We start from the raw sequence: 22,377 nt of genomic DNA, 5'->3' as shown, positions 1-22,377 counted from the left end.
GAATAAATATAAAAAATAGCAATTAAGATATCAAATTCAAAATAGCAATTAAGATATCAAATTCGTCACTCCTTTTCAGTATGTTCGTGCCTCGCCTTCACTAAAATTTCTACCTACACTCCCAAAACTCGTCGCTCTAAACATCTCGAGTTCGAGGCTTGAGAGTATTAATGTCTACACTAGTATGAAACACTTTAAACAGAAACTCAAAAGTAAATCTATACCACCTTCAAACTTAAAACTTGATCCTCAAAACAAGCAATTCCAAAAGGCAATAATAAGATGGTTATCATGAACAAGGCAGAGTATGTACATACACATACATACATACATATATATATATATAGAGAGAGAGATGTCTACCACCAGACACCAAGCAAGATATGAAAATATCTTTTGTAAACCCAATGATTTAGACAGGAAGGCATGAAGATAAGAGGATTGGATTAATTGGTGGTTGAAGTTTATGAATAAAGACAGAAGAAGTAGCAGTCTGCTGTTGTTGTCAGCTTCCTTGTCATCCAGCTCACACAACTCCAATTTGGAATTTGACAGGTCTCTCTTCATTCATACATTCCCACATGAAATTATTAATTCAATCTTCTTCCATGTCTTTCAACCTTCACTTTCACTATCCTTTTACGCCATTTCCCCCTCAACATAAAGACTAGAAACTCCATTTCACTTCATCCTGAAAACCCCCTTATATATCCCTCCCTCCCTCCTTCCCTCTGCCTGCAAACCCTCAAACCATCTGCCATTTCCCTCTTGCTTTCCTCTGCTTTCAAAAATGAGAGAAATCCTCCATCTTCAAGCAGGACAGTGTGGAAACCAAATCGGGGCTAAGTTTTGGGAAGTTGTTTGTGATGAACATGGCATAGATCCCACTGGAAACTACACCGGAACTAGTAACCTTCAACTCGAAAGAGTTAATGTTTACTACAACGAAGCGAGCGGCGGCCGGTACGTTCCGAGGGCTGTTCTGGTTGATCTTGAACCAGGAACCATGGACAGCCTCAGAACAGGTCCTTATGGGAATATATTCAGGCCTGATAACTTTGTTTTTGGGCAAAATGGAGCTGGAAACAACTGGGCTAAAGGCCATTACACCGAAGGAGCTGAATTAGTTGATTCTGTTCTTGATGTGGTCAGAAAAGAAGCTGAGAATTGTGACTGTTTACAAGGTATGAATATGAGATGACTATGAGATCTGTTCTTCCCATATTCAATACATAAGATGTTATTTCTACTCTAATAAATATTGAGAGTAATCAAAATCCTGATCTTGGTTTGAATGTGGAACAGGGTTTCAAGTTTGCCATTCACTTGGAGGAGGGACTGGATCTGGAATGGGAACCCTACTGATATCAAAGATCAGGGAAGAGTATCCTGACAGGATGATGTTAACTTTCTCTGTGTTCCCTTCACCTAAGGTCTCAGATACAGTGGTTGAGCCCTATAATGCCACTCTCTCTGTGCACCAGTTGGTGGAGAATGCTGATGAGTGCATGGTTTTGGATAATGAAGCACTCTATGATATCTGCTTTAGAACCCTCAAGCTCACCAATCCCAGTTGTAAGTTTCTCTCCCAGTATCACATGTTGTAGCAATCAATATACTTGAGATGCAATAGCTCTCTTATTCCGATTTTTGTGTGCTTTAGTTGGTGATCTCAACCACTTGATTTCCACAACCATGAGTGGAGTTACATGCTGCCTTCGCTTCCCCGGCCAGCTCAATTCCGACCTCCGAAAGCTCGCTGTGAACCTCATCCCTTTCCCACGACTCCACTTCTTCATGGTTGGTTTTGCACCCTTGACTGCTCGTGGCTCGCAGCAGTACCGTGCGCTCACCATCCCTGAGCTCACACAGCAAATGTGGGATGCCAAAAACATGATGTGTGCTGCTGATCCTCGCCATGGTCGATACCTAACTGCCTCGGCTTTGTTCCGTGGCAAGATGAGTACCAAGGAAGTCGACGAACAGATGATTAACGTACAGAACAAGAACTCATCCTACTTTGTTGAGTGGATTCCAAACAATGTTAAGTCAAGTGTTTGTGACATTCCACCAACTGGGTTGTCGATGTCTTCGACATTCATGGGAAACTCAACCTCAATACAAGAGATGTTTCGACGAGTCTCCGAGCAATTCACGGTCATGTTCAGGAGGAAGGCGTTTTTGCATTGGTACACAGGGGAGGGAATGGATGAGATGGAGTTTACAGAGGCTGAGAGTAATATGAATGATTTGGTATCAGAGTACCAGCAGTATCAAGATGCTGTAGCAGAGGATGAGGAGGAAGATGATATGCTGGAGCACGAATAAGAGTGGAATTGAAGATATATCCTGCTAAATTTCTGTTTCAGTTGCTAAGTATGTGGGCTTTGGGGTGAATAAGTTGTTGTTTGATGATGTGAGTTTTGGTGTATTGATGTGCTAAATTTGTTGTTGCATTAAATTATTGATATATGGCATGAGTTCTGTAAGTATGATGAAAATTTAAATGAAAAAGTTTGATATTTCTTGCTGTAAACAGTCTCTGTAGAGTAGACAGCATCCGAGATGCATTCCTATTTTCGACCTACAGAGTTTCTTACCTCAATCCTTGTAACAATCTAAGCCCACCGCTAGCAAATATTGTCATCTTTCGACTGAAATACGCCTGCAAGGGAGAGGTCTCAACACCCTTATAAAGAATGCTTCGTTTCCCTCTCTAACCAATGTGGGATCTCACAATTCACCCTCCTTTGGGCCCCATCAAGGACACTGCCCAGTGTATGGCTCTAATACCATTTGTAACAGCCCAAGCCCACCGTTAATTAATATTGTCTTCTTTGGGCTTTTCTTTCTGGACTTCGGGAGGGGTTTCCACACCCTTATAAAATATGTTTCGTTTCCCTCTCAAATCGATGTGGAATCTTACAATCCACCCCGTTTTGGGGCCCAACCTCCTCACTGGCACACCACCCAGTGTCCGAATCTGATACCATTTGTTACAACCTGAGCCCACCGCTAGCAGATATTGTCCTCTTGGGGTTTTTCTGTCAGGATTCCCCTCAAGGTTTTAAAACGTGTCTGTTAAGGAGAGGTTTACACACGCTTATAAAGAATACTTCATTTCCCTCTCCAACCGACGTGGGATCTCACAATCTATTCCATTTCCTGATTTGAGAATTTTTCAACTTCACAGGAATTCAAACGTTGGGTTTGGAGTTGAGTTTTTATTTTATTTTTTCTTTTTTTAGTTTAACACATGAGGTTAGGAATACAAATCTCTAAGCTCTTCGATCTCTGATATATGTCTTAACTAGGTAAGCTATTATGGAAAAAAAAAGCAATAACGTGTAACTAGTCACCCTTAATCAGCTCAACAATGATGTTTCTACACAAATTATAAGCATTGGAAATTGGCAAGAGCATTCTCCATTTCAACCTCGAATGCAATTTAAAAGTGAATCCTTTACAGATAAATGATGTTCAGAAAGCAACATAATCAATCATATCACAAAATGCTTGTATTAAGAAAGGAACAAATGCAATAAGACTAACTGTAGTTTTGAATAAAGAAGTTATCCAACACCCTCAGAAAAACTCAGCAAATCAACTCATCCAGAAGTGATCTTAAAAAAACTTCAACTTGACAATATGAACAAATCAAGGTCAGGTAGAAGTACCTCCATTTCTCTCCATTCAAACTCTAGATGTTGATAATCCTAAGCCCACGTTTTGCGATATGTACGAACTCTGATCTGTTCTCATCTCGAGAAGAACAGCAATTTCAATGGAGAGTTTCTGTCTATCATTTTGCCAGTTCTCAGGTTGCTGCATTCCTTTTACTTTCGAGGACAGAACCCTCCCGGAGCGCTATATGTGCCTCGTTGTCCTTTCCAAGGGCGAAAAGTGCAGAAGCTTGCAGATACGATGCAACATGCCAAAGAGGAGATATTACTTGGGCTTGCATTGCATCATCAAGGGCTTCCTGTGGCATACTGCTTATCAGATAGGCCAAACTCCGACGCGCAAATACTGTTGGAGAAACCATGGTCCCAACCTCTATGAACTGCAATGAAGCGCGGACTGGTCAATAAAATAGCAAGTACTCCAAGATACATGAAAAGTACGCAGTTCTACAAGGCCATCCCCACAGATTCTGTAAAGAAAACTTCCCTTTCCTCAATGATCCTCGTCCAAACAATATGCCACCAGCTTCATATTATGGGTAAGAACAGGAAGTTTTAAGGATATATCCTACAATGGAAGGGCAAATTTAAAGAACTCATAAGAACATGAACAAGTAAGAAGATTTAGACCTGGGTATAGCACTCAATTGCAGCTCTGAAATCCTTCTGCCGGAAAGCAAAGTCGCCCTTTTTCTTCGAGGTCAACGTGTCCTGCATCTGGTTAGTCCACATCTGGAACGAGAGCTGCATACAAGACGGTATACAGCAATTAACTGACAATTTACTGAATGCTAAGCAAATTTCAGACTGTGTCACTCAGAAAACCAATGAACAGATAAGAGTGTAGGCGTAAAGTTTCTAATAATTAACAAACCTCAGTTGCTGCACCCTCATCATCCTTATACCCAATATTTTCTAAGATTTCATGTATGGCTGTCATATCCATTCTTAAGCTAGCTTCACCGAGAGATGACAGATTCATAGTTGCAGCATCATGTGGTATGCCCATCAATGCATGGGAAGGAACCTGTCACAGAATTAACCATGAGCTCATTCTAAACAACAGTACAAAAGCTAAAAATTAACAAAAAAAAACCATATCCGAAACCAAATCTTTTGAAAATCAAATCAATTGAGCCAACAAAAACCAACAAATTCTATCCAAACAAACTATTTTTTGTTTATTTGTTTTGTAGTTTAGGAGAAACATTCTTTATAAGGGTGTGGAAACCTCTTCCTAGCAGACGCATTTTAAAAACCTTGAGGAAAAGCCCAAAGAAGACAATATCTACTAGCGGTGGGCTTGAGCTGCTATATCTATACTAAGCAAATAAACCAAATAGCCAGATATTATCATTAGATCTTATGCTAGCATGCTTCTTGTCTAAAATCTAGCAGCTCATACAGTAAATATGAACTTATGCGTCGTACAAGTTACCATAAGAGATTGATAAGGGAGATACTCGAAATGATAAATGCAAGCACTAAGCGGGTGGGGGGGGGGGGGGGGGGGGGGGGGGGGGGGGTAAGTTACCTCGACATCTTTCTGAAGAGGAATCAATGCCGCAACTAATGATTTTGTATTGGGACGCTCTCTAGGTTCATATTGTAAACAGCGTGAAGCAAGCCGCACTAATTCAGTACCCTCATCATTTGAGAATTGTCCTTCCAGACAAGAATCAGTAAGCATCTGAAGATTCCTGTCCCGTATGAGGTCTAGAGCCTGAGAGATGTCCAAACAAATATTAGTAAAGTAAAAAACTTGGTACCGAATTTATGAACGACAACATACAGAGGTAACAATAGAGATTTCCAAGAAGTAATTTGTTGTTTTCTATCCATACCAAACATTGCCAGATCTTAAAAGAACTCATGCCAAAACGATATAGAAACAGCTTTTCAAAACATAAGACACTTACATGGCTTGGAGGAATATGTTTTCCACTTAGAAGATCAAGCAAAAGAGTTCCAAAGCTGTATATGACACTTTCTGGTGTTATTCCACCTGCAGAGAAAACCATAAGTACATAGAAAGGTAAGAGTACTAAATAAGTGCGTATGGCAAACATGAGCGTAACTCAATTGTTAAGGTATTTCTACTCCCACTAAGACGTCGTGTGTTTCAATCTCCCACCTTACATGCGATGTAATATTCTAAGTAGTCACCATGACGCTTGAAGTTTGAACCCAATATATGAGCATAATTTCACGTGGTATAATAAAATTTTCATCCAGATAGAGAGCATATACCTGTCCTTAAATATTCAGGGGGAGTAAATGCCAAATTTGTGCTGTAACTTCTCCCATCTCTACTATTTTTCATCAGACCGAAACATGAAAGTCGAGGGTTCCCTTCCTAAAAGAAGATATGTTTAGTGTGAATAACTTAGTCAAATCCTAACATGAGGGTATAAGATATGGAAGAAAAGATAAAATGATACATACATCATCAAAAACAATTCTGTAAGCATTTAGATCGTGATAAAGTGCTCGCCCTTTGCTGGTGCAATATTCAAGAGCCTGTGCAAGATGTAGTGCCACCCTTAACCGCATCGACCACTTCATAGGCTGATTTTCCCCTGAATAGCGCACGTACAAAATTTAGGAAACATGTGCGGCAGGTAACCATATAAAAGAAATGAATGAATATACTAACGCAATAAAGCATGCCAAAGGACTAAAACACTCATCCACACATAAGTTAGCTTACAAAATTATGTCAACGTATAGTTAATCAATTTGAGAGAAACTTTAATGGGTGCAAATTCACATTCCCATATTTGCTAAGACGGCATCATGATTATGAGTTTTCAAATATGAAAAAAAAAAAAATTATATTTTCTGCGCACATATATAGACATTTTTACGTAATTTCCTTTTTACTCTCACATATATCACTGATAGATTTATACCGCTAATGAATATCTATTAGAGAAGGTGTCTATCACTAATAGACCAACCGACGTAAATCGATGATACTCGTCTATTGGTTTATTAGTATCCATCAATGATATATGATAGTAAAAACTAAATTAGGTCAAAATGTTGTGTCAAAACGGGAAGGATAGGCATACAAGAAGGTCACAGGGGTTGAACAAATAAACAATTAATACCTACCACCTCAGAAGAAAAATGCCAAGCACTTAGATTGCATCTTCCATGAAGCAAAAAATATTCATAATGTATAGAAAACAATCATGGCTTGAATGTGAAAATAGATATAATGTAGCTGATATGAAGTTCAAGTGCATCAAAAGAATAATAACTTCAATGAACTTACAATGAAATAAGTGCTTTGCTAATGTTTCATTGGGCATAAATTCTGCAACAAGCAACCGCTCCTCGCCCTCGAAGCAACAGCCAAGTAAATTTGCCAATCTATGGTTTCGAAGCTGACCGACAGCTCTTGCTTCCTCCTAAAAAAGTATATATTGCAGACATATAGATCATGGGCTGATGGAAATTTCATCAAGATTTGTATCGAAATACTCGAGATGCAATATACCAACACAAGATTCTGTTTGTTCATTTGAGAGTCAAACAAAGAGCAAGCTAGATAAGACAGATTAAAAGTTAGGTCCCTAGACCTTCATAACAGAATATAATAAGCCCAAGATTGTAAATTGAAATGCCCCTAACGTATGTAGTTCATTTCAATTACTGGACATTGGAGGAAATTTGTGTAATATCTTGTTATCAAGTAGGTTGATATCTTGTAGCTCACGTTCTTTCAAGAATGTGTTCACTATCTACCAGAAGTGGTCATCCCTACCAAACAGGAAAGGGCAACCTAATCGCGTCCTCCATGGACCTCGAAATGAATACGTGTAAATGCATTTGAATGCACGAGAATATGGCAACATAGAAATGCAAAATGGAGACCGTACTAACCAAAAACTGTCTAGCATCTGGCCAGGCTGATCTATTAAATCTTTTGACGGCGATTCGTCTCTGGTTATCGAGTTTCCCCTTGTAAACCACATTCGGAGCCTTTTCCCCATGTTCAGATACTATATTTTCAACAGCAAATCCAGACGTAGCCGTCCTCAATTGATCAATGGTGAACTCACGAAATGTGGGCACATCCAACTCGCTCTTCACAACACTTTCTGAACATATGAACAACATGAAAACATGAGCATTAGAATTCTCAGGAACCTCTAAAATGCACAAACTTATTACCATCTTCTGGAACACTAGCAACTGGTTTGGTTTCCTCTGAACCAAAACAACAATCTGCGAACTTCGAACACTCACAACCCATCCCGATAACCAAATTTGACCACAGATGCAATGATTATGATTCAGAGCTTTAGATTATAAAAGTGCTTGTAAAGCTCCTCTAGTCCATCCAACGCCACATGCCAATGAGCCAATCCAATAGAATCCTGAAGAAGCCAAATTAGACATACCCAAGTCAAATTCATCAACCCCTTTCACATATAACCCCACAAAAGCTAAGCAGATGGATGCGAAGAAACCCAAATCGTATCTAATCGCAGAAAAGAAAGTGTGTGCTAAACAAGAACGCAAAAATCCGATTCAGAGTTCACTTGAGCTAAGGAAAATCCGATAGCAACGCTTTAAGAACAGAAACAAATGCAAAAATAATCGCAAAAAACAAGTCAAATCCAAGTCAATTGAGGCGAAAATTACTCGAAGAAACCTATTTCTTGTAAATTCCTATCTGGGTCAACTCAATAGGATCTAAATTGAGCCACCGCTCGCAAAAATTCTGAGAACTCCCTGGATTCTCATAAAAGAAAAACAATTAACAAAGAACAAGGCACACCCACTTAAATTACAGAGCAGAAACAGACGCGTGCGTGCGTCCTAGAGCCAATCAACAAAATCCCTTTATAATCATGGCAAAGGTCACAAAAAGCAAGACCAAAAGTGTTTGTTTAGGAAAACGAGGCGAAATTAAAAAGGGAGTATGAGGTTGGAGAACCTGAATCAGCAAACTAAGCGGTTCTTAATTACTTGTGGATTCAGAAGCAAAGAAACCCAGAAGGAAAATTGAAGAGTAAAGAAGAATCGGTCTCAAAACAGAGTTATCGCTGTTCTGGAATTCATTTTCAGAGAACTTCATAAGAACCGAGTTGATGAAGGAGTCTGAAACAGAGAAAAAAAGAGTTGAAAGCTTTCAGATTTGGATGAGGAAAATTATTATTAAACAAAAGAAAAAAAGATTAAAACTTTTAAATATATTTTTGCAAAAAAATTGATACTCAACAAAATAATAATTTAAAAAATGCCATTTAAAACCAATTTTCTCTGTCTTTTTCTTGCAGCGAGCGTGTGTTTGGTCGTCCAATTACCTATTTCCACCGACATCACCCCTTTTTCCTGCTTTTTATTCATTAATAAATAATAATAATGTTTTTTTTCTTTCTGTTTCCGTATTTCTAAAGCCTCCAAAATAACAAATATGTCTTTAAATTAAAATGCACATTTTTTTTTATAATAAATTGTAAATTGCAAGCTGTATTTCGTAACATAATTAGCGTAAATTAGATTGATTTGATTTAACTGGAGGGACATAAATCTAGTGATCATCCCGACCTCGAAAAAAATAAATTTTACAAAGTTTTTTTTAGTTCGTAAAAAAATATACAACTAAATATTGTAACGATGTTGTGTCGATTTATTAAGTTATATGCTCTCGTCTAAAGAGATTAAAAGTTCGAACCCATCTAATGTAATTTAATGAGCCCGAGTCTCTCTTTTTTTCAATGGTCTTGGTGTTTGACCTTCGCAACATGGGTTCGTCAAATTCTTAATTACCAAATAATAATAATAAGAATAATAAGAAGCTTCACTCATACATCACAACGTGAGGTCCTGCCCTTAGTCCAAGAGGGCTTATGTTTTTTTTTTCCACTTTTAAATATTTTAAAACCACTTAAAAATCATCTCAAATAAAATATAAAAATGTATCATTAAATTTATTAAATAAATTATAAAATTAAATTTGATTTATAAAATTAAAATGTAACATATATTTTTTTTTTCAAAGTATATAGATTGAGCGCACATAAATTCAAATTATATTTTATTTACGAGTTCATTAACGTAGTTAAATCAATTGATTAAGATAAATAAATAATGGGGTTACTCGGGTAGATTTTTCTATTATTAATACATTATTATTTATTAGCATCTAATTATAAATTTTGGAAACATATTAATGTGGTTTTTTTTGTAAATAAAAATTGTCCCTCGTTAATTTATCAATTTTGAACAAAAGTTATTTTAAAATAGACAAATGATAATAAGTAATTTTTAAATTATTTAAATTATTTAAATATATATCAAAAGATTTGGGCCAAGGGCTTGATAATGAGCCTAATGAAATTTCAAGGGTTTTCCAAAGGTCTGGTCCTGACCAGATCAAATTGGGATTTCTTCCGAAAATTAATTGTATCGAGGTTCCGGATTCGGGCTTAATTCACTGTGTTTCATCTTCAACTCTGCAGGTAATAGTTGGAATCTATGAATTCTATTGAGTTTTCAAGTTACAATGGATTGCGAATGAATTTGAATGTGCTGAGTTAATTGTTGCACTAATTGTACGTTTTGGGCTTCGAAGGCGCGAAGCTGAAAATGATTTGTGCGAATCAGCTGCTGGATAACATGGTTCACTGAGCTAGATAGTAGTACAAGATGAAGTACGTGAGGCCGTTGAATTTGTTTCGCGATTTGTTAAAGGGAAATGCCCTTGAACGTGGCCGTTTTTTGGGTTTAGATGTTGGTGATAAGTATGTTGGTTTGGCCGTCTCTGATCCAGATAATAAAATCGCATCGCCTCTTAGGTATTTTGTTTCTCTGTTCATAGTATTGTGTCTGAGAGATTTGTAGTAATGGGATTTAAGTTGAAGTTGAAATAACGTGACCAGTATTAGTTGTTCTTCGGTTCTGCAGTGTTTTGTTCAGGAAGAAAACCAATATGCATCTGATGGCTCTGGATTTTCAGAGATTGGTGAGATATTTTACTCTGTTTTGTGATGAATATTTGTTAAATGTTATTTGATGCAATGATAAATGATAAACAATGATTGAAGGGTGGTGCCACAAAATTCTGTAGGGAGGACTTTAATTTACTCGATCTTCAGTGAGTACCTTCTAATGTCCAAATGGGATTTCTTATGAAGCCACTATGAATTTAGGTAGATAGCTCTAGGTTTAAAATGTAATACATTAGCTCTAACTTCACCATTTTTTCCCCTCTTCTTCCGTGATGTGTTGCTGTGCAGCATAGTTATTTTTAATCTTTGATTATCTGATATTGAATTGCCAGTGCTATTCTTTCTTGAAACCTTCAGTCATTTTCATGATGTGTATATTTACACCTGCTTCTGGTTTGTGTTTGCAGATCTCTGAACTTTCTCTGTCAGGGTTCATTGTTGGATACCCTTTCGATGGACAACGACGCAACGCCGATGTGTGTTCTTTATCTCTTGAAATTCATCATTATTCACTCTCATCTCTAATTGACATTACATTATTCTGTATACAGGCTGTGCAAGTGAAGATCTTCATCGATGACCTTTGTAAAACTGGAAAACTTGAAGGCGTAAAATATACTTTTTGGGATGAGTGCTTTACATCAAAGGTTGTCAATGTTATTAGTGTGGGCAGCCCTTCCTGTTAGTCTTGTGACTTATGTGACATGCCTTTCAATGTCTCTGTCAATTCAATGACTCGGTCATACAATTGTGATTATGTTTGAATTGTCTAGCTCACCTTTTTGAATCGTGGTATTGACTTGTGAATAGGCTGCTGCATAGCATTGCATTTCATTCAACATTGAATATTGAATTTGTGATTTTGATCTATGTACACAGAATGTGGAACTTCTGATAAAGCCATTGAAACTGCCTCCTATTTTGTCAAAGACAATAATTGACAAGTTTGCTGCGGTTGGAATACTTCAGGTAATTTACAATTTTGTTTTCCTCTTTAGCTTTAGCTTTCTATTATCTTGCCAAGGTTCGTAGAATTGCATCTAAAACAGCAATTAAAACTTCAGTTCATTAACAATAGGGTGGTATATCTCAGGCTTACTTGGATCATTTTAACAGAAGACCAGAATTGGAAGAGAGGTAAAGTAAGATGGGTCATATGGGATCAGGTACTGGTTTGTCAATGAAGTTGCTTTCTTCGAAAATTTATTCGCAAGTTTAGTACGTGATTTTTGAAACTTCAAAGACCAAATAGAAACTAAATTTAATCATTACATGCAGATACTCCTAGATGGAACGATTTATTTTGAAGCTCAGTCCAAAAAGGGTCGCTGGTAATTCTTCGATATCGTTGTTAATTTAACTCAAGTGAGTGAATCATGTGCTCAAACTCAAGTAGTCAGCTTATTAGGCTCCTCTTTTTTGGAATTTTGCTTATGGAAATTGAGATCAAGTGGTTGTTTCCATGTTTGTTTATTTCTAGATGATTAGTAATGACAACAATGAGACCATATAATTTATTTTACAAATCATGCTCTTATATGTTAAAAATGGCTTACATGGGTATGATATAAAAAGAAGTTGCCATCTTAATTTCATTCAATAGGTCTCTAAATATATAATGAAGTTACATTTTAACCAAATTAAAAAAAGTATTTTCACTTTTAAGTGTTAGTTGACTTGGACTAAGATTAATATTGAAATAGTGAGTTATGAAAAAAAAATATATAAAAAAAGAGTTCAAGTACCGTAAGAACTTTGCAATATAATATTAAATGTTATTCTCCATGTTTTAAATATATGTAAAAATATTTTTTATTTTTTTAAAAAAATCTACCTTTATTATACTAATGAAACAAAAATAGTTTTTTAAAAATAATTTTTTTTTTAAGGATAAACCTATACTTACTTTCTCCTTCCCCTCTTTTTTTTTTTCCATCAAAAGTTGATACTTAATTTTCATGAGAATGGGCATGCCATAACAAAACCCACTCTAAAGCTAATCTATTTTTTTATTTAAAAAAAAACATTTATTTTAACATTACCAGAAAGAAAAAAAAAAAAAAAAAAAAAAAAACATTCAAGGCAACACAGCTGTGCTTAGCCTTTTTTTTTTTTTTTTTTTTTTTTCCTTTTATAAGAAAAAAAACCCCAAACCAAAAAAATGAAAATAAAAAAAGAAAAAAAGAAAAGCAAAAAGAAAAAAGAAACACTTTGATAAGTACAGCGGACGGATTTGGTAATTTGGTGGGCGTGGGCCCCACTCTGTCTCTCCCATTACACTTTTTTTCTTTTTTTTTTTCATTTGACTATTTTCTAATAATAAATAATAAATAATAAATAATAAATAATAGTAATAATTAGAATACTAATTATTAATTAAAAGGAAAAGAAAAAAAGAAAAAAAGAAAAAAAGAAAAAAAGAAAAAAAAAAAAAAAAAAGAAAAGTGATAAAGACAATGGGTTTACTCTTGGTCTGGGTCTGAGTTCATACTCACACAGGTCACTCACACACTTGTACTGTTGTTGTACACATCCCCACCACTTTCAACTTTAATTCAAAAGCTCATCTTTTTCTATTCATTTTCCATTCCATTCCCTTCCACCCTTCCACCCTTCCACCCTCCCCCCTCCCTTTGTCTTTTCTTTCTTTCCCCCTTTCCTATCTTCTTTTCCACCCTCCTCCTGCATTTTCCTTCTCAAAACCCTAGATTTTCAATCAAATCTAGGGTTTCATCTCCCTTTCACTCTCTTCTCCTTCTTCAACTTCCTCTCCTTTTCCTCCCTTCTCTTCTCTTCCTCCTCATTTCTCTGCATTTCTCCTCTCAGACCCACTGCTTCTCTTTCTTCTCCTCAAACCCATTTCGGTTTCATCTTCGTTTTCTTTTAATACTTTTTCTTTCTTCTTTCTCTCCTTTTTTTTTTTTTTTTTTAATTTTTTTTTATTTATTTCTGTCTCTCTTAAGTTAAATTTCTCGTTCTGGGTCTGTCTTGCACTTCTCCCTCTCTTGTTAAACCCCTGCTAAACCCTTTTCTTTCATTCATTTCGTAGTCTTCTGGGAGTTTGAAAATTTCCACATTTTTCTTCACATGTGAATTCCTGTTGCTTGAACTTTTCGACTGGAATTCTACCCTCTTCTGTTATGGTTAGAGATTTGGGTTTGGAGTTTTCTGAAAACACTTCTGTAGAAAAGCATTTTCTTTGTTGTTAAGACCACACGAGTCTTTCTTCTGTGAGGCTATTCTTGCAAGTAAATGAATGGATGGGAGGGACGGCATGGCATTGTCTGGTGGCTCTGCTTCTTACTACATACATAGGGGAGGAGGGGTTGGTGGCTCTGGGTCAGGGCTGCCATCGGCTGGATCACATGCCTCCCCTGTATTCCGGCCAATGGCTAACCAGGGTGTTTTGTCTCACTCAAATCTCAGAGGCAACTCGGTTGGACCAACGTATGCTGTTGAGCCATCTCATTCCAATTACCTTCGTGGGATTAGTATGAATGTCTCACCTGGAGTGAACCCTGGTGAACCTGTAAAGAAAAAGAGGGGGAGGCCAAGGAAATATGCTCCGGATGGGCCGGTCTCATTGGGTCTGTCTCCCATGTCTGCTGGTTCTAAGCTCACTCCAGGGTCGAATTCCTCAACCCCGAGACAACGAAGAGGGCGGCCGCCTGGTTCTGGAAGGAAACAACAATTAGCTCTCCTTGGTAGATTTTACTGAGTTTTCTGATTTAGTTTCAATGTGCATGCTTGTTCAACTAGTTAAGCATTCTACCTGTCCAGCTTGGCCATTGTTTAATGCAAGTCATCATGTACTGTTCATTTTTAGTTTGCCAAAAGGTTTATATTGTCTCTTAAACATGTCACAGAAGGCTATGGCCATGATTATTCACTCCTACTCGTTTTCTATCAGGTGAGTGGATGAACAATTCAGCTGGACTAGCTTTTGCTCCACATGTCATTCACGTTGGAGCTGGAGAAGTATGCTATAACCTTTTAATACTAAAAACAACTATTTTCAAGTGCATTATGTGTTCAGTTATAGCCCTTTTCAGAACAGTTCTTTTGTAAATATGATCCTGTGGAATTAGATCTGATCCGTAATGGCGTAGCTTCAAGTGTTTCTTTATTAGATATTAATTTGAGTTCCTTGAAATATGCAGCCATGAAAGTAGCTGAAAATAGTTATTCTGCCATGTAAAAGGAAAACCTTATTTTCATTACCTTCGTTTCTTTAGGTTGCAATATTTACAGGCGGGGAACACAGCATGTTAAATTTCCATTCTCTCCCACTCCCCATTCCAAGAAAAAAGGAAGGAGATTAAGCATTTGAATTAGTATCTTTGTTTCCAGGATATTGTAGATAAAGTATTGTCGTTTGCACAGCAGAGGCCAAGGGCTGTTTGCATCATGTCGGGCAATGGTACCGTTTCTTCTATTACACTACGTCAGCCTGCATCTACTGGCGTGAGCGTCACATATGAGGTTTAAGACTTATTTTATTTGATTTTACTTATTCTCTTCACGATAAATCACATCACTTTGATGCCTCTATTCAACAATATATGAATCTTGCAGTTTTTTCGTAGGTCTGCATAATTCTTTTCTGCGATGTGTCGTCCCTATTAATGAATTGTTGTTTCTTACAAAAAGATGACTTTGGACTGCCTTTTTGTCTCATTTTGTTTCCAACTTTGAAATTCTTTTCTATCATCAATAGGAATACTGTCATCAACTACAGTAGGACCAAAAAACTCCCATATAATAATGTAGAGTAATTGCAATTTCTGCCTTGACCATACGCATAGGATCTGAATTTTGCTCTCAGTGGTTCCATTAGTTTGCCATTTTCTAACAAGTACAATCACGTTGGACTATGACTGTGGTCGAATAGTGAACAAAAATAAGGGAATGTGGTGAATTCATACTCAATTTAGTTTTAGCAGGTTCTGGCATAGTGGTGGATTCATTGAGTTGGTCATCCATGTCGTTTTGTTTCGTTATGTGGAGTGATTACTTCTTGGTGCCAGAGTGGGAGTGATTATGTATTATTTCAATGTAAACAATAACTGCCATTTTGTTGGCTAACGGTGATGTTCCTCTCAATGTCCTTAGCTAACAATAATTAAGATGATGCAGCAATGTTATTTTCCTTGTTATGAAACATGTTTGGGTTTGCAGGGTCATTTCCAGATATTGTGTTTGTCTGGTTCTTACTTGGTGGCTGAAGATGGTGGTCCTCGAAATAGGACGGGCGGTATTAGTGTTTCCCTCTCTAGTCCTGATGGTCATGTCATTGGTGGTGGAGTTGCCGTTCTTACAGCGGCTGGCCCTGTTCAGGTACATCCCATTGAATTATCAAGGCAACATGGCCTTGCCAGTGAACTAGATTACATGTTGCTATAATTTTGGCTCGATAATAATTTGCATCTGCAAAATCCATATCATGGTGAAGCCTCAAGTTATTTAATTATCAAACTTATTCTCTTGCAGGTAGTTGCTTGTAGCTTTGTTTATGGTGCAAAGATCAAGAATAAGCAGGTCGCTGGTCTGAGAAGCAACGACGGTTCCGAAAATGATCATCATGATAATTTGGTTTCGCCGTCGAGTGCCCCATCTGCTCAAACATACAATCCTTCTGCAATTGGTGTTTGGCCTGGTTCCCGTTCAGTCGATGTGAGAAACCCTCATACTGGAATCGATTTGACACGAGGATGATGAAATATTGCAACAGACACATGTTCATTTTGTACATATGTGTTGTTGTAAATGAACCAAACCTTGTGAGGACTACCTTTCATTGTGTCAAAGACTTCCTTTCGCAGCGGTTAACAGATTCGATGCTAACATGGTATGTAGCAAGAGGCTTCATTTCGAGTTTCTCAAGTCAATGTTGATTTTATTGGACAGAGTTTCTGGTTTTTGGAGGGTAATATTTCAGGGCAGCTGTAGCAGGAGGAAGAAGCATGTTTGTCTTTGAGCAGAAATTTTCCATCTAATGAAAATTTTAGGGAGCCATAGGATATTATGTAGTGTTCTAAGATGTAATTTTAAGTTATATATCAGAGTTTCTCATTTCAATTTCCTTTTCAAGGGCTTCTACTTGAGATGAAAAGAATTATATGGTGGTGTTGGTTAGAATCAAAACTGGAATGGAATAGGAATTAGAATTTGTTCAACTATTTGTACTTTGATCCATTCAATATGTTTATCTGAAATTCTATAGACTACAGGCCAATCATGTATGATCTTCAATAATACATATCATAAATCCAGGAATTGCAGACATTCCAACCATTACTACAAGTTTTTAACTAAAAAATCATCAATATAGTAACAAGCGCAAGACCTGTTATGAGTATCCACGGGGACAATTACAGATATCACAGATCATCTCCATCGAGCAGCATTCTGATGATACGGACGTGCAAGTGGTATGATTCAGAGCTCATGAGATACCCAACAGCTTCTTGACATCATGCTGCAGCAGAATCAAGAGGCAAAAGTTATAACGATTCTCCTGTCTGATAAAATCTAAGACTTTCTGATGTAAAGAAAGTTGTCAGTTGCAGGTTTACCTCAATGCTGAGAGGTGATGTTGTGGGGTAATAACGATCAACTACTTGGCCATCCTTGTTGATCAGAAACTTGGCAAAATTCCACTGAATATCGTCCCCAAATATCCCCCATTTGCCCAATTTCAAGAACTTGTAGAGTGGAGCAGAATTGCTTCCATTTACTTCAATCTAATACAAAGAAAATAGGATGAATTCATACTTCTATAGTAACATAAAGTTTTCCCAGTAATATTCTACTTGCCTTGTCAAAAATTGGAAATTCTGATTTGAAACGACTGCAAACAAAATCTTTGATCTCATCGTTGCTTCCCGGTTCCTCGTCGCCAAACTGATTACATGGAAATGCCAGTATTTCCAAACCTGCAATATCCTCAACCAAAAAGAAAACTAAGCTACGGTACTAGAAGCCATCATTCTTGCCAGAAATGGAAATACTCCACATAAGGCCAGCTATTCCAATGCTAAAGACAAGGTAGTAATGTATTATGTTGATAGCTGTGAGATCTCACATCGGTTGGAGAGTAGAACGAATCATTCTTTATAAGAATGTAGAAACCTGTTGGTAGCTGTGAGATCCCACATCGGTCGGGGAGGAGAACGAAACACTCTTTATAAGGGTGTGAAAACCTCTCCCTAGTAGACACGTTTTTAAAATCTTAAGGGGAAGCCCGAAAGGGAAAGCCCAAAGATGACAATATCTGTTAGCGGTGGGTTGGATTGTTACAAATGGTATCAGAGCCAGACACCAAGCGATGTGCCAGCGAGGAGGCTGAGCCCCAAAGGGAGGTGGACACGAGGCGGTGTGCCAACAAGGATGTTGGGCCTAGATGGGGATGGATTGGGGATCCTACATCGATTAGATAAGGGAACGAGTGCTAGCAAGAACGCTGGACTCCAAAGGGGGATGGATTGTGAGATCCCACATCAGTTGGGGAGGAGAACAAAACACTCTTTATAAGGGTGTGTAAACCTTTCCCTAACAAACGCGTTTTAAAACTTTGAGAAGAAAATATTGGCTAGAAATGGGCTAGGATGGAAAGAGAGTTATAATAGACATTCTATACCCACACTTACCAGTTTTCTTCTCATCTAAACAGTAATAAGAAAGGGAATAGGATTCAACAGAGAGAATTATTCAATAGAAGAAACAAAAACAAAAGCAACAAGAACATACTAAGTAAGCGATAATTCAAGAAGAGGGTGATAAGGGCAAACCTTGTTCCCTGTATTTCTCGTATAGTTGGTTCAACTCCACATAATTCGAATTTGTCATCCCACTGTTGCGAGGGACAAAAAAGAAAATCAAGAACACTCTCAGGGAGAAGTGGTAAATAATAGGACCCAACCCACATTGATGTTAAACTATTTCTCTTTGTAATACCCAATGTAAGACCAAAATAATTGTTTCAAACTAAAGCTCAAACAGATGCAGATATCGAAAGTAAAAGAGATAGAGAGTACCATTTCGAAGCAACATTGACAATGAGTAGAACTTTACCCTTGTATATGCTAAGGTTGACATCATTTCCCTGTGCATCCTGCAAACAAGACCACAAAAATGTTTCTGAAATTCATGCCAATATCAAAAGCAGTAAAGTGTTTCCTATGAATAGAACACAAACAAGATAACATCCGATTCAAAAAGATGCATTCAGTGTTAACAAGACCCCTTTCATTCATACAGAACGAAGATCCACAAATTGAGACCTCCGTTTTGCCAAATTTTGCCTCGATCCCTCAATTCTTCGTTAATCTAATGAAACATCAGAATTGGGGTAAAACAAGTCCCTAATGCCCACCCGTCGTTTGTAAGTATAAGCTCGCAAAGAAACTCAAAACACCATTGCTTTTTGCAACAGATAAGTTTAGACAACCGTTAATTTGAATAGCCACCGATTCGTATGGAAATACGAGTGAACTTCACTCCGAGTATTGCAACAATAAGCACAGAAAGTGAGGGGAAAACGGCGGAAAACACATGAACGTGGAGTTAAAGAACGAGAATAAACCTTCACAGTGAAGTCGTAAATGGATTCTGGGTGGTTTGATGGTTGGGTCGCCATGGTAAGATCAAAGATGAAGTTCAGCGAGCAACAGAGCAGAGCTTCAATCGAAAGCAAAGAATTAACGATTATGGAAGAGTGAACTGATTATAAGCTGGAATTTAAATTAGAATCAAGATTAAAAAAACGTTAATTTAGTCGGTGATAATTTTTTTTTTTTTTTTTTTTTCTAGTCAACGGTAATTTAAAATTAAAAAAGAAAAAACAAAATAAAATAGGCTAAATGGATACTTTAGCTTCTCATTCGTGAATTAATCTCTTAAGTATTAATTTTTAAAATTGAATTTCTTATCACTGAATTTTTAATTATGAGTTTAGTGTTATTAATTAGAAAAACGGACCATAATATATTATTTAGCAGTTTATATAAACTAATAGCAAGCATGAAGCTTGCCTTTTATAATAAATGTCTCACAAAGTTCTCCAAATTAAATAAAAAAAAAAAATCAGATTACCAATTTAGCTTCAATTATGTATGCAACTTTATCAATTTTTTTAGCTCGTCACAAATTATTTCAAACAAATTTTGATCTTCCTATAATTAAATGTAATAAATACAAATTAGAACAAGAAAGCATCTAATTAAATGTAATAATAAATACAATTTATTTAGCTGATTAACATTATAATATCTAATAATCAAGAAAGCATGTAATTAAATGTAATAAAATACAAATTAGAACAAACGATGTGTTAGAATAAAATATGTTTTTAAATAAAATAAAAATTCATTTTAGAACAAAAGATATTTTTAAATTTTAGCCTTCAAAGAGAGGTTTCCTGTAAACAACGATATAAATAAATAAAATATTCAGGATAAAGCAGTTTTAGATAAATCCTGTTGTGATATTAATGTAATCAATTTTCTTTTTCGAAGAAATTACATTTGAGCAAAACCCAACATAAGAACAGCTACGTTTGGTTGGGATCAATGTCCCCAGACAAAGTGTGAACAGTTACATTAAAGCTTAAGAAACTTATTACATAATTCTCAACTTACAGTCTCCTAAGTACATGGAAGATTCAGAAAGCACATACAAATCAGAGCAAATACACAGCAGCTTTATTCAAGTTTCTAATCAAAACACAAAGAAACACAGCCTTCAGATGTTTTCTAAGCAACTCCCAACAGCTTCTTCACATCCTTCTGCAAAAACACAGCCATACCCCAGTTCAAATTTTGACATAACTAATTGCAATTATTACCTCCCCCTTTTAACCCGGTAAGCTACGCTCAAGTTTAGATTTAATTAGATTTACGATTGACAGATATATATGTGTGTGTGTATAAAGTTCGATTTACGAAGAACTATTGGATTTACCTCAATGCTGAGGGGGGAAGTTGTTGGGGCGTAACGATCAACTACGTGCCCATCTTTGTCCACCAAGAACTTGGAGAAGTTCCACTTAACAGCATCTCCGAAGAGCCCGCCTTTGCTCGACTTCAAGAACTTGTACAGAGGAGCGGCATCGTTTCCATTCACGTCCACCTATACGAACAAGAAATTGAGCTTGGAAATGCTTAGCTTGGCAGTTCTATAGTCTCAAAAGTGTATAATAAATAAGCAAGCCTTCAGCATAAATCTAACCTTGTCAAAAATAGGGTACTCAGCCTTGAAACGAGTGCAAGCGAACTGCACAATCTCTTCGTTGGTTCCTGGCTCCTGGCTTCCAAATTGGTTGCAGGGAAATGCAAGAATCTCAAGTCCTGTAAATAGGAAACCAGTGTAAATAATAAATATGAACTTGATGGATGAATCGAAGCTGAAGAGAAGAAGAATAGAAGGATGTTTAGAACAAACCTTGGCCCTTATATTTTTCATATAGTTGACTCAGTTCAGTGTAATTCGAATTAGTCAAGCCACTGCAGTGAATCAAAAACTGACTATTATGCATTTCCTAAACTATAAAATAATAGTTCAATTATTGGAATCTAACATGGACATAATTCTATAAATCAAGGTTAGAGAGATTTTTCTCTTCGAAAATATAACGGACTGTTCATTCTCATGATTATAAATGCACTCAAAGTCACAATTCTACCATTTTGACTACACAGATAGCTTAAGTTATCAACAATAGCAGGCAACCGACATGACACAATATCATCAACTCAGATACTTGAACGAAATTTCATTATCAAAGAGGGAAGATCAGCTCAAAAACTTTCAAAATTGTAAGATCTCTAATGTTTTTGCGGCAGAGGAGTTAGAAATAACTGTGTACATTACCATTGGGAGGCAACATTGACAATCAAGAGGACCTTTCCTTTGTAAATGCTGAGGTCAACATCATTTCCTCTAGCATCCTGTAAACAGAGGCAGATACCGTTGAAGTGAAATATGGCGCCATTCACAAGCAGTTCATACGAGTTTTAAAACAAGCCAACAAATTAATAACATGCCCAGGAAGCAAATCAAAAAGAAACGGAGTCCCCCAACTTAATTATAGATCCAATGTAAAATCATAAACAGAAATCAACACTTTCTCATAACAAGCTGCATACTAAATGATACCGTACATGCACAATTCTCTCAAAAGAAGAAGAAATTATTCGAAAGTTTGATTAAGAGTACTCTCTAAAAAAAAATCAAGAAAGAATAAAACCATTTCCCCTAAATTCCAAATTTTCATGATTCATAATCAGACCCGATCTACAAACAAAACAAACTCATGGAAACATGAAAAAGGCACAAGAAATCCAACCTTAACGGTGAAGTCATGGACTGAAGTCTGGGACGGGGTAGCCATAGTATGATCCAACCGAATCGAAAACAAGCCGAGACACGAAGAACCTGAATTAATCGGTGAAACGAAACGAGTTACGGAAGAACACTGCGTACTATGCAAAAGGGTTTGCTTCGAATCGGGCAAGATTCGGCTGTCGAAAACCAAAGATGAAGATACAGATCGAACGCTGGAGAAATTTCTTCTGAGAAGATGGCGTATTGAAACAGCGAACATGAAGGGTGGGAGTAGATGAACAAATGGGCCTGATTATATATAGCGGTAGCTGGGCCCACAAGCCTGTTCAAATTTCGAGGAGACGCGTTTGACACGTGTGACAATATAGTCTTACCACGTGGCT

General features: G+C 36.9%; 6 protein-coding genes across 9 annotated transcripts; 3 read left to right on the top strand and 3 right to left on the bottom strand.

The window, feature by feature from the left end:
* Positions 1-584: 584 nt before the first annotated feature.
* On the top strand, positions 585-2,536 carry LOC111795490 (tubulin beta chain). Its single transcript, XM_023677945.2, has 3 exons — positions 585-1,184; positions 1,306-1,575; positions 1,664-2,536. The coding sequence occupies exons 1-3, from the start codon at positions 791-793 to the stop codon at positions 2,326-2,328; spliced, it is 1,329 nt and encodes a 442-aa protein (XP_023533713.1). The 5' UTR covers positions 585-790; the 3' UTR covers positions 2,329-2,536.
* Positions 2,537-3,410: 874 nt separating this feature from the next.
* Positions 3,411-8,906, bottom strand: LOC111795543 (serine/threonine-protein kinase BSK7). Of its 3 annotated transcripts, none has more exons than XM_023678030.2 (11): positions 8,635-8,901; positions 7,866-8,071; positions 7,575-7,792; positions 6,964-7,099; positions 6,129-6,262; positions 5,934-6,039; positions 5,603-5,688; positions 5,218-5,406; positions 4,558-4,710; positions 4,314-4,427; positions 3,411-4,063 (listed from the first exon to the last, which is right to left on the bottom strand). In XM_023678030.2, exons 2-11 carry the CDS (start codon positions 7,945-7,947, stop codon positions 3,818-3,820), a joined length of 1,464 nt encoding a protein of 487 aa, XP_023533798.1. In that variant the 5' UTR covers positions 7,948-8,071; positions 8,635-8,901; the 3' UTR covers positions 3,411-3,817. The 3 variants fall into 3 exon arrangements, with proteins under 3 accessions (XP_023533798.1, XP_023533797.1, XP_023533799.1); XM_023678029.2 differs by lacking the exon at positions 8,635-8,901 and adding an exon at positions 8,340-8,598; XM_023678031.2 differs by lacking the exon at positions 3,411-4,063 and adding an exon at positions 4,070-4,209 and having other exon boundaries at positions 8,635-8,906.
* Positions 8,907-10,021: 1,115 nt separating this feature from the next.
* On the top strand, positions 10,022-12,112 carry LOC111795559 (Polynucleotidyl transferase, ribonuclease H-like superfamily protein). Its single transcript, XM_023678061.2, has 8 exons — positions 10,022-10,162; positions 10,276-10,498; positions 10,608-10,665; positions 11,059-11,127; positions 11,203-11,298; positions 11,531-11,620; positions 11,745-11,817; positions 11,930-12,112. The coding sequence occupies exons 2-7, from the start codon at positions 10,350-10,352 to the stop codon at positions 11,790-11,792; spliced, it is 510 nt and encodes a 169-aa protein (XP_023533829.1). The 5' UTR covers positions 10,022-10,162; positions 10,276-10,349; the 3' UTR covers positions 11,793-11,817; positions 11,930-12,112.
* A 1,150-nt stretch (positions 12,113-13,262) lies between these two features.
* LOC111785473 (AT-hook motif nuclear-localized protein 5-like) lies at positions 13,263-16,873 on the top strand. Its single transcript, XM_023665867.2, has 5 exons — positions 13,263-14,355; positions 14,562-14,629; positions 15,002-15,133; positions 15,830-15,988; positions 16,142-16,873. The coding sequence occupies exons 1-5, from the start codon at positions 13,908-13,910 to the stop codon at positions 16,364-16,366; spliced, it is 1,032 nt and encodes a 343-aa protein (XP_023521635.2). The 5' UTR covers positions 13,263-13,907; the 3' UTR covers positions 16,367-16,873.
* A 20-nt stretch (positions 16,874-16,893) lies between these two features.
* On the bottom strand, positions 16,894-19,392 carry LOC111785474 (putative glutathione peroxidase 8). The gene is made up of 6 exons (XM_023665868.2): positions 19,236-19,392; positions 18,688-18,764; positions 18,442-18,503; positions 17,468-17,586; positions 17,227-17,394; positions 16,894-17,129 (listed from the first exon to the last, which is right to left on the bottom strand). Exons 1-6 carry the CDS (start codon positions 19,287-19,289, stop codon positions 17,097-17,099), a joined length of 513 nt encoding a protein of 170 aa, XP_023521636.2. The 5' UTR covers positions 19,290-19,392; the 3' UTR covers positions 16,894-17,096.
* An 814-nt stretch (positions 19,393-20,206) lies between these two features.
* GPX6 (glutathione peroxidase 6) lies at positions 20,207-22,274 on the bottom strand. 2 transcript variants are annotated; one of them, XM_023665866.2, is made up of 7 exons: positions 22,206-22,256; positions 21,996-22,084; positions 21,521-21,597; positions 21,092-21,153; positions 20,879-20,997; positions 20,612-20,779; positions 20,207-20,436 (listed from the first exon to the last, which is right to left on the bottom strand). In XM_023665866.2, the coding sequence occupies exons 2-7, from the start codon at positions 22,038-22,040 to the stop codon at positions 20,404-20,406; spliced, it is 504 nt and encodes a 167-aa protein (XP_023521634.1). In that variant the 5' UTR covers positions 22,041-22,084; positions 22,206-22,256; the 3' UTR covers positions 20,207-20,403. The 2 variants fall into 2 exon arrangements, with proteins under 2 accessions (XP_023521634.1, XP_023521633.2); XM_023665865.2 differs by having other exon boundaries at positions 21,996-22,274.
* Positions 22,275-22,377: the final 103 nt, after the last annotated feature.

This window comes from Cucurbita pepo, chromosome 5, assembly GCF_057944985.1.
Source record: "Cucurbita pepo subsp. pepo isolate OVF chromosome 5, ASM5794498v1, whole genome shotgun sequence".
Classification (NCBI taxonomy): domain Eukaryota; kingdom Viridiplantae; phylum Streptophyta; class Magnoliopsida; order Cucurbitales; family Cucurbitaceae; genus Cucurbita; species Cucurbita pepo.
Note: the sequence above shows the minus strand (reverse complement) of the source record. Positions and strands in the feature narration are given on the sequence as shown.

What these genes read in the sequence shown, in the direction of transcription:
- LOC111795490 (XM_023677945.2), top strand. Translation starts at nt 791, where the DNA reads ATGAGAGAAATCCTCCATCTTCAAGCAGGACAGTGTGGAAACCAAATC. An exon ending in GAATTGTGACTGTTTACAAG is followed by an intron (nt 1,185 to 1,305) that starts GTATGAATATGA and finishes AATGTGGAACAG; the next exon opens with GGTTTCAAGTTTGCCATTCA. An exon ending in CAAGCTCACCAATCCCAGTT is followed by an intron (nt 1,576 to 1,663) that starts GTAAGTTTCTCT and finishes TGTGTGCTTTAG; the next exon opens with TTGGTGATCTCAACCACTTG.
- LOC111795543 (XM_023678030.2), bottom strand. Translation starts at nt 7,947, where the DNA reads ATGGGTTGTGAGTGTTCGAAGTTCGCAGATTGTTGTTTTGGTTCAGAG. An exon ending in CAGATGCTAGACAGTTTTTG is followed by an intron (nt 7,100 to 7,574) that starts GTTAGTACGGTC and finishes ATACTTTTTTAG; the next exon opens with GAGGAAGCAAGAGCTGTCGG. An exon ending in ACAGAATTGTTTTTGATGAT is followed by an intron (nt 6,040 to 6,128) that starts GTATGTATCATT and finishes ATCTTCTTTTAG; the next exon opens with GAAGGGAACCCTCGACTTTC.
- LOC111795559 (XM_023678061.2), top strand. Translation starts at nt 10,350, where the DNA reads ATGAAGTACGTGAGGCCGTTGAATTTGTTTCGCGATTTGTTAAAGGGA. An exon ending in ATGAGTGCTTTACATCAAAG is followed by an intron (nt 11,299 to 11,530) that starts GTTGTCAATGTT and finishes CTATGTACACAG; the next exon opens with AATGTGGAACTTCTGATAAA. An exon ending in CTGCGGTTGGAATACTTCAG is followed by an intron (nt 11,621 to 11,744) that starts GTAATTTACAAT and finishes GGTATATCTCAG; the next exon opens with GCTTACTTGGATCATTTTAA.
- LOC111785473 (XM_023665867.2), top strand. Translation starts at nt 13,908, where the DNA reads ATGGATGGGAGGGACGGCATGGCATTGTCTGGTGGCTCTGCTTCTTAC. An exon ending in ACAACAATTAGCTCTCCTTG is followed by an intron (nt 14,356 to 14,561) that starts GTAGATTTTACT and finishes GTTTTCTATCAG; the next exon opens with GTGAGTGGATGAACAATTCA. An exon ending in CAGCGGCTGGCCCTGTTCAG is followed by an intron (nt 15,989 to 16,141) that starts GTACATCCCATT and finishes ATTCTCTTGCAG; the next exon opens with GTAGTTGCTTGTAGCTTTGT.
- LOC111785474 (XM_023665868.2), bottom strand. Translation starts at nt 19,289, where the DNA reads ATGGCGACCCAACCATCAAACCACCCAGAATCCATTTACGACTTCACT. An exon ending in TTTACGACTTCACTGTGAAG is followed by an intron (nt 18,765 to 19,235) that starts GTTTATTCTCGT and finishes TCTTGTTTGCAG; the next exon opens with GATGCACAGGGAAATGATGT. An exon ending in AATTTCCAATTTTTGACAAG is followed by an intron (nt 17,395 to 17,467) that starts GCAAGTAGAATA and finishes TCTTTGTATTAG; the next exon opens with ATTGAAGTAAATGGAAGCAA.
- GPX6 (XM_023665865.2), bottom strand. Translation starts at nt 22,253, where the DNA reads ATGTTCGCTGTTTCAATACGCCATCTTCTCAGAAGAAATTTCTCCAGC. An exon ending in TGAAAAATATAAGGGCCAAG is followed by an intron (nt 20,998 to 21,091) that starts GTTTGTTCTAAA and finishes TCCTATTTACAG; the next exon opens with GACTTGAGATTCTTGCATTT. An exon ending in AGTACCCTATTTTTGACAAG is followed by an intron (nt 20,780 to 20,878) that starts GTTAGATTTATG and finishes TTGTTCGTATAG; the next exon opens with GTGGACGTGAATGGAAACGA.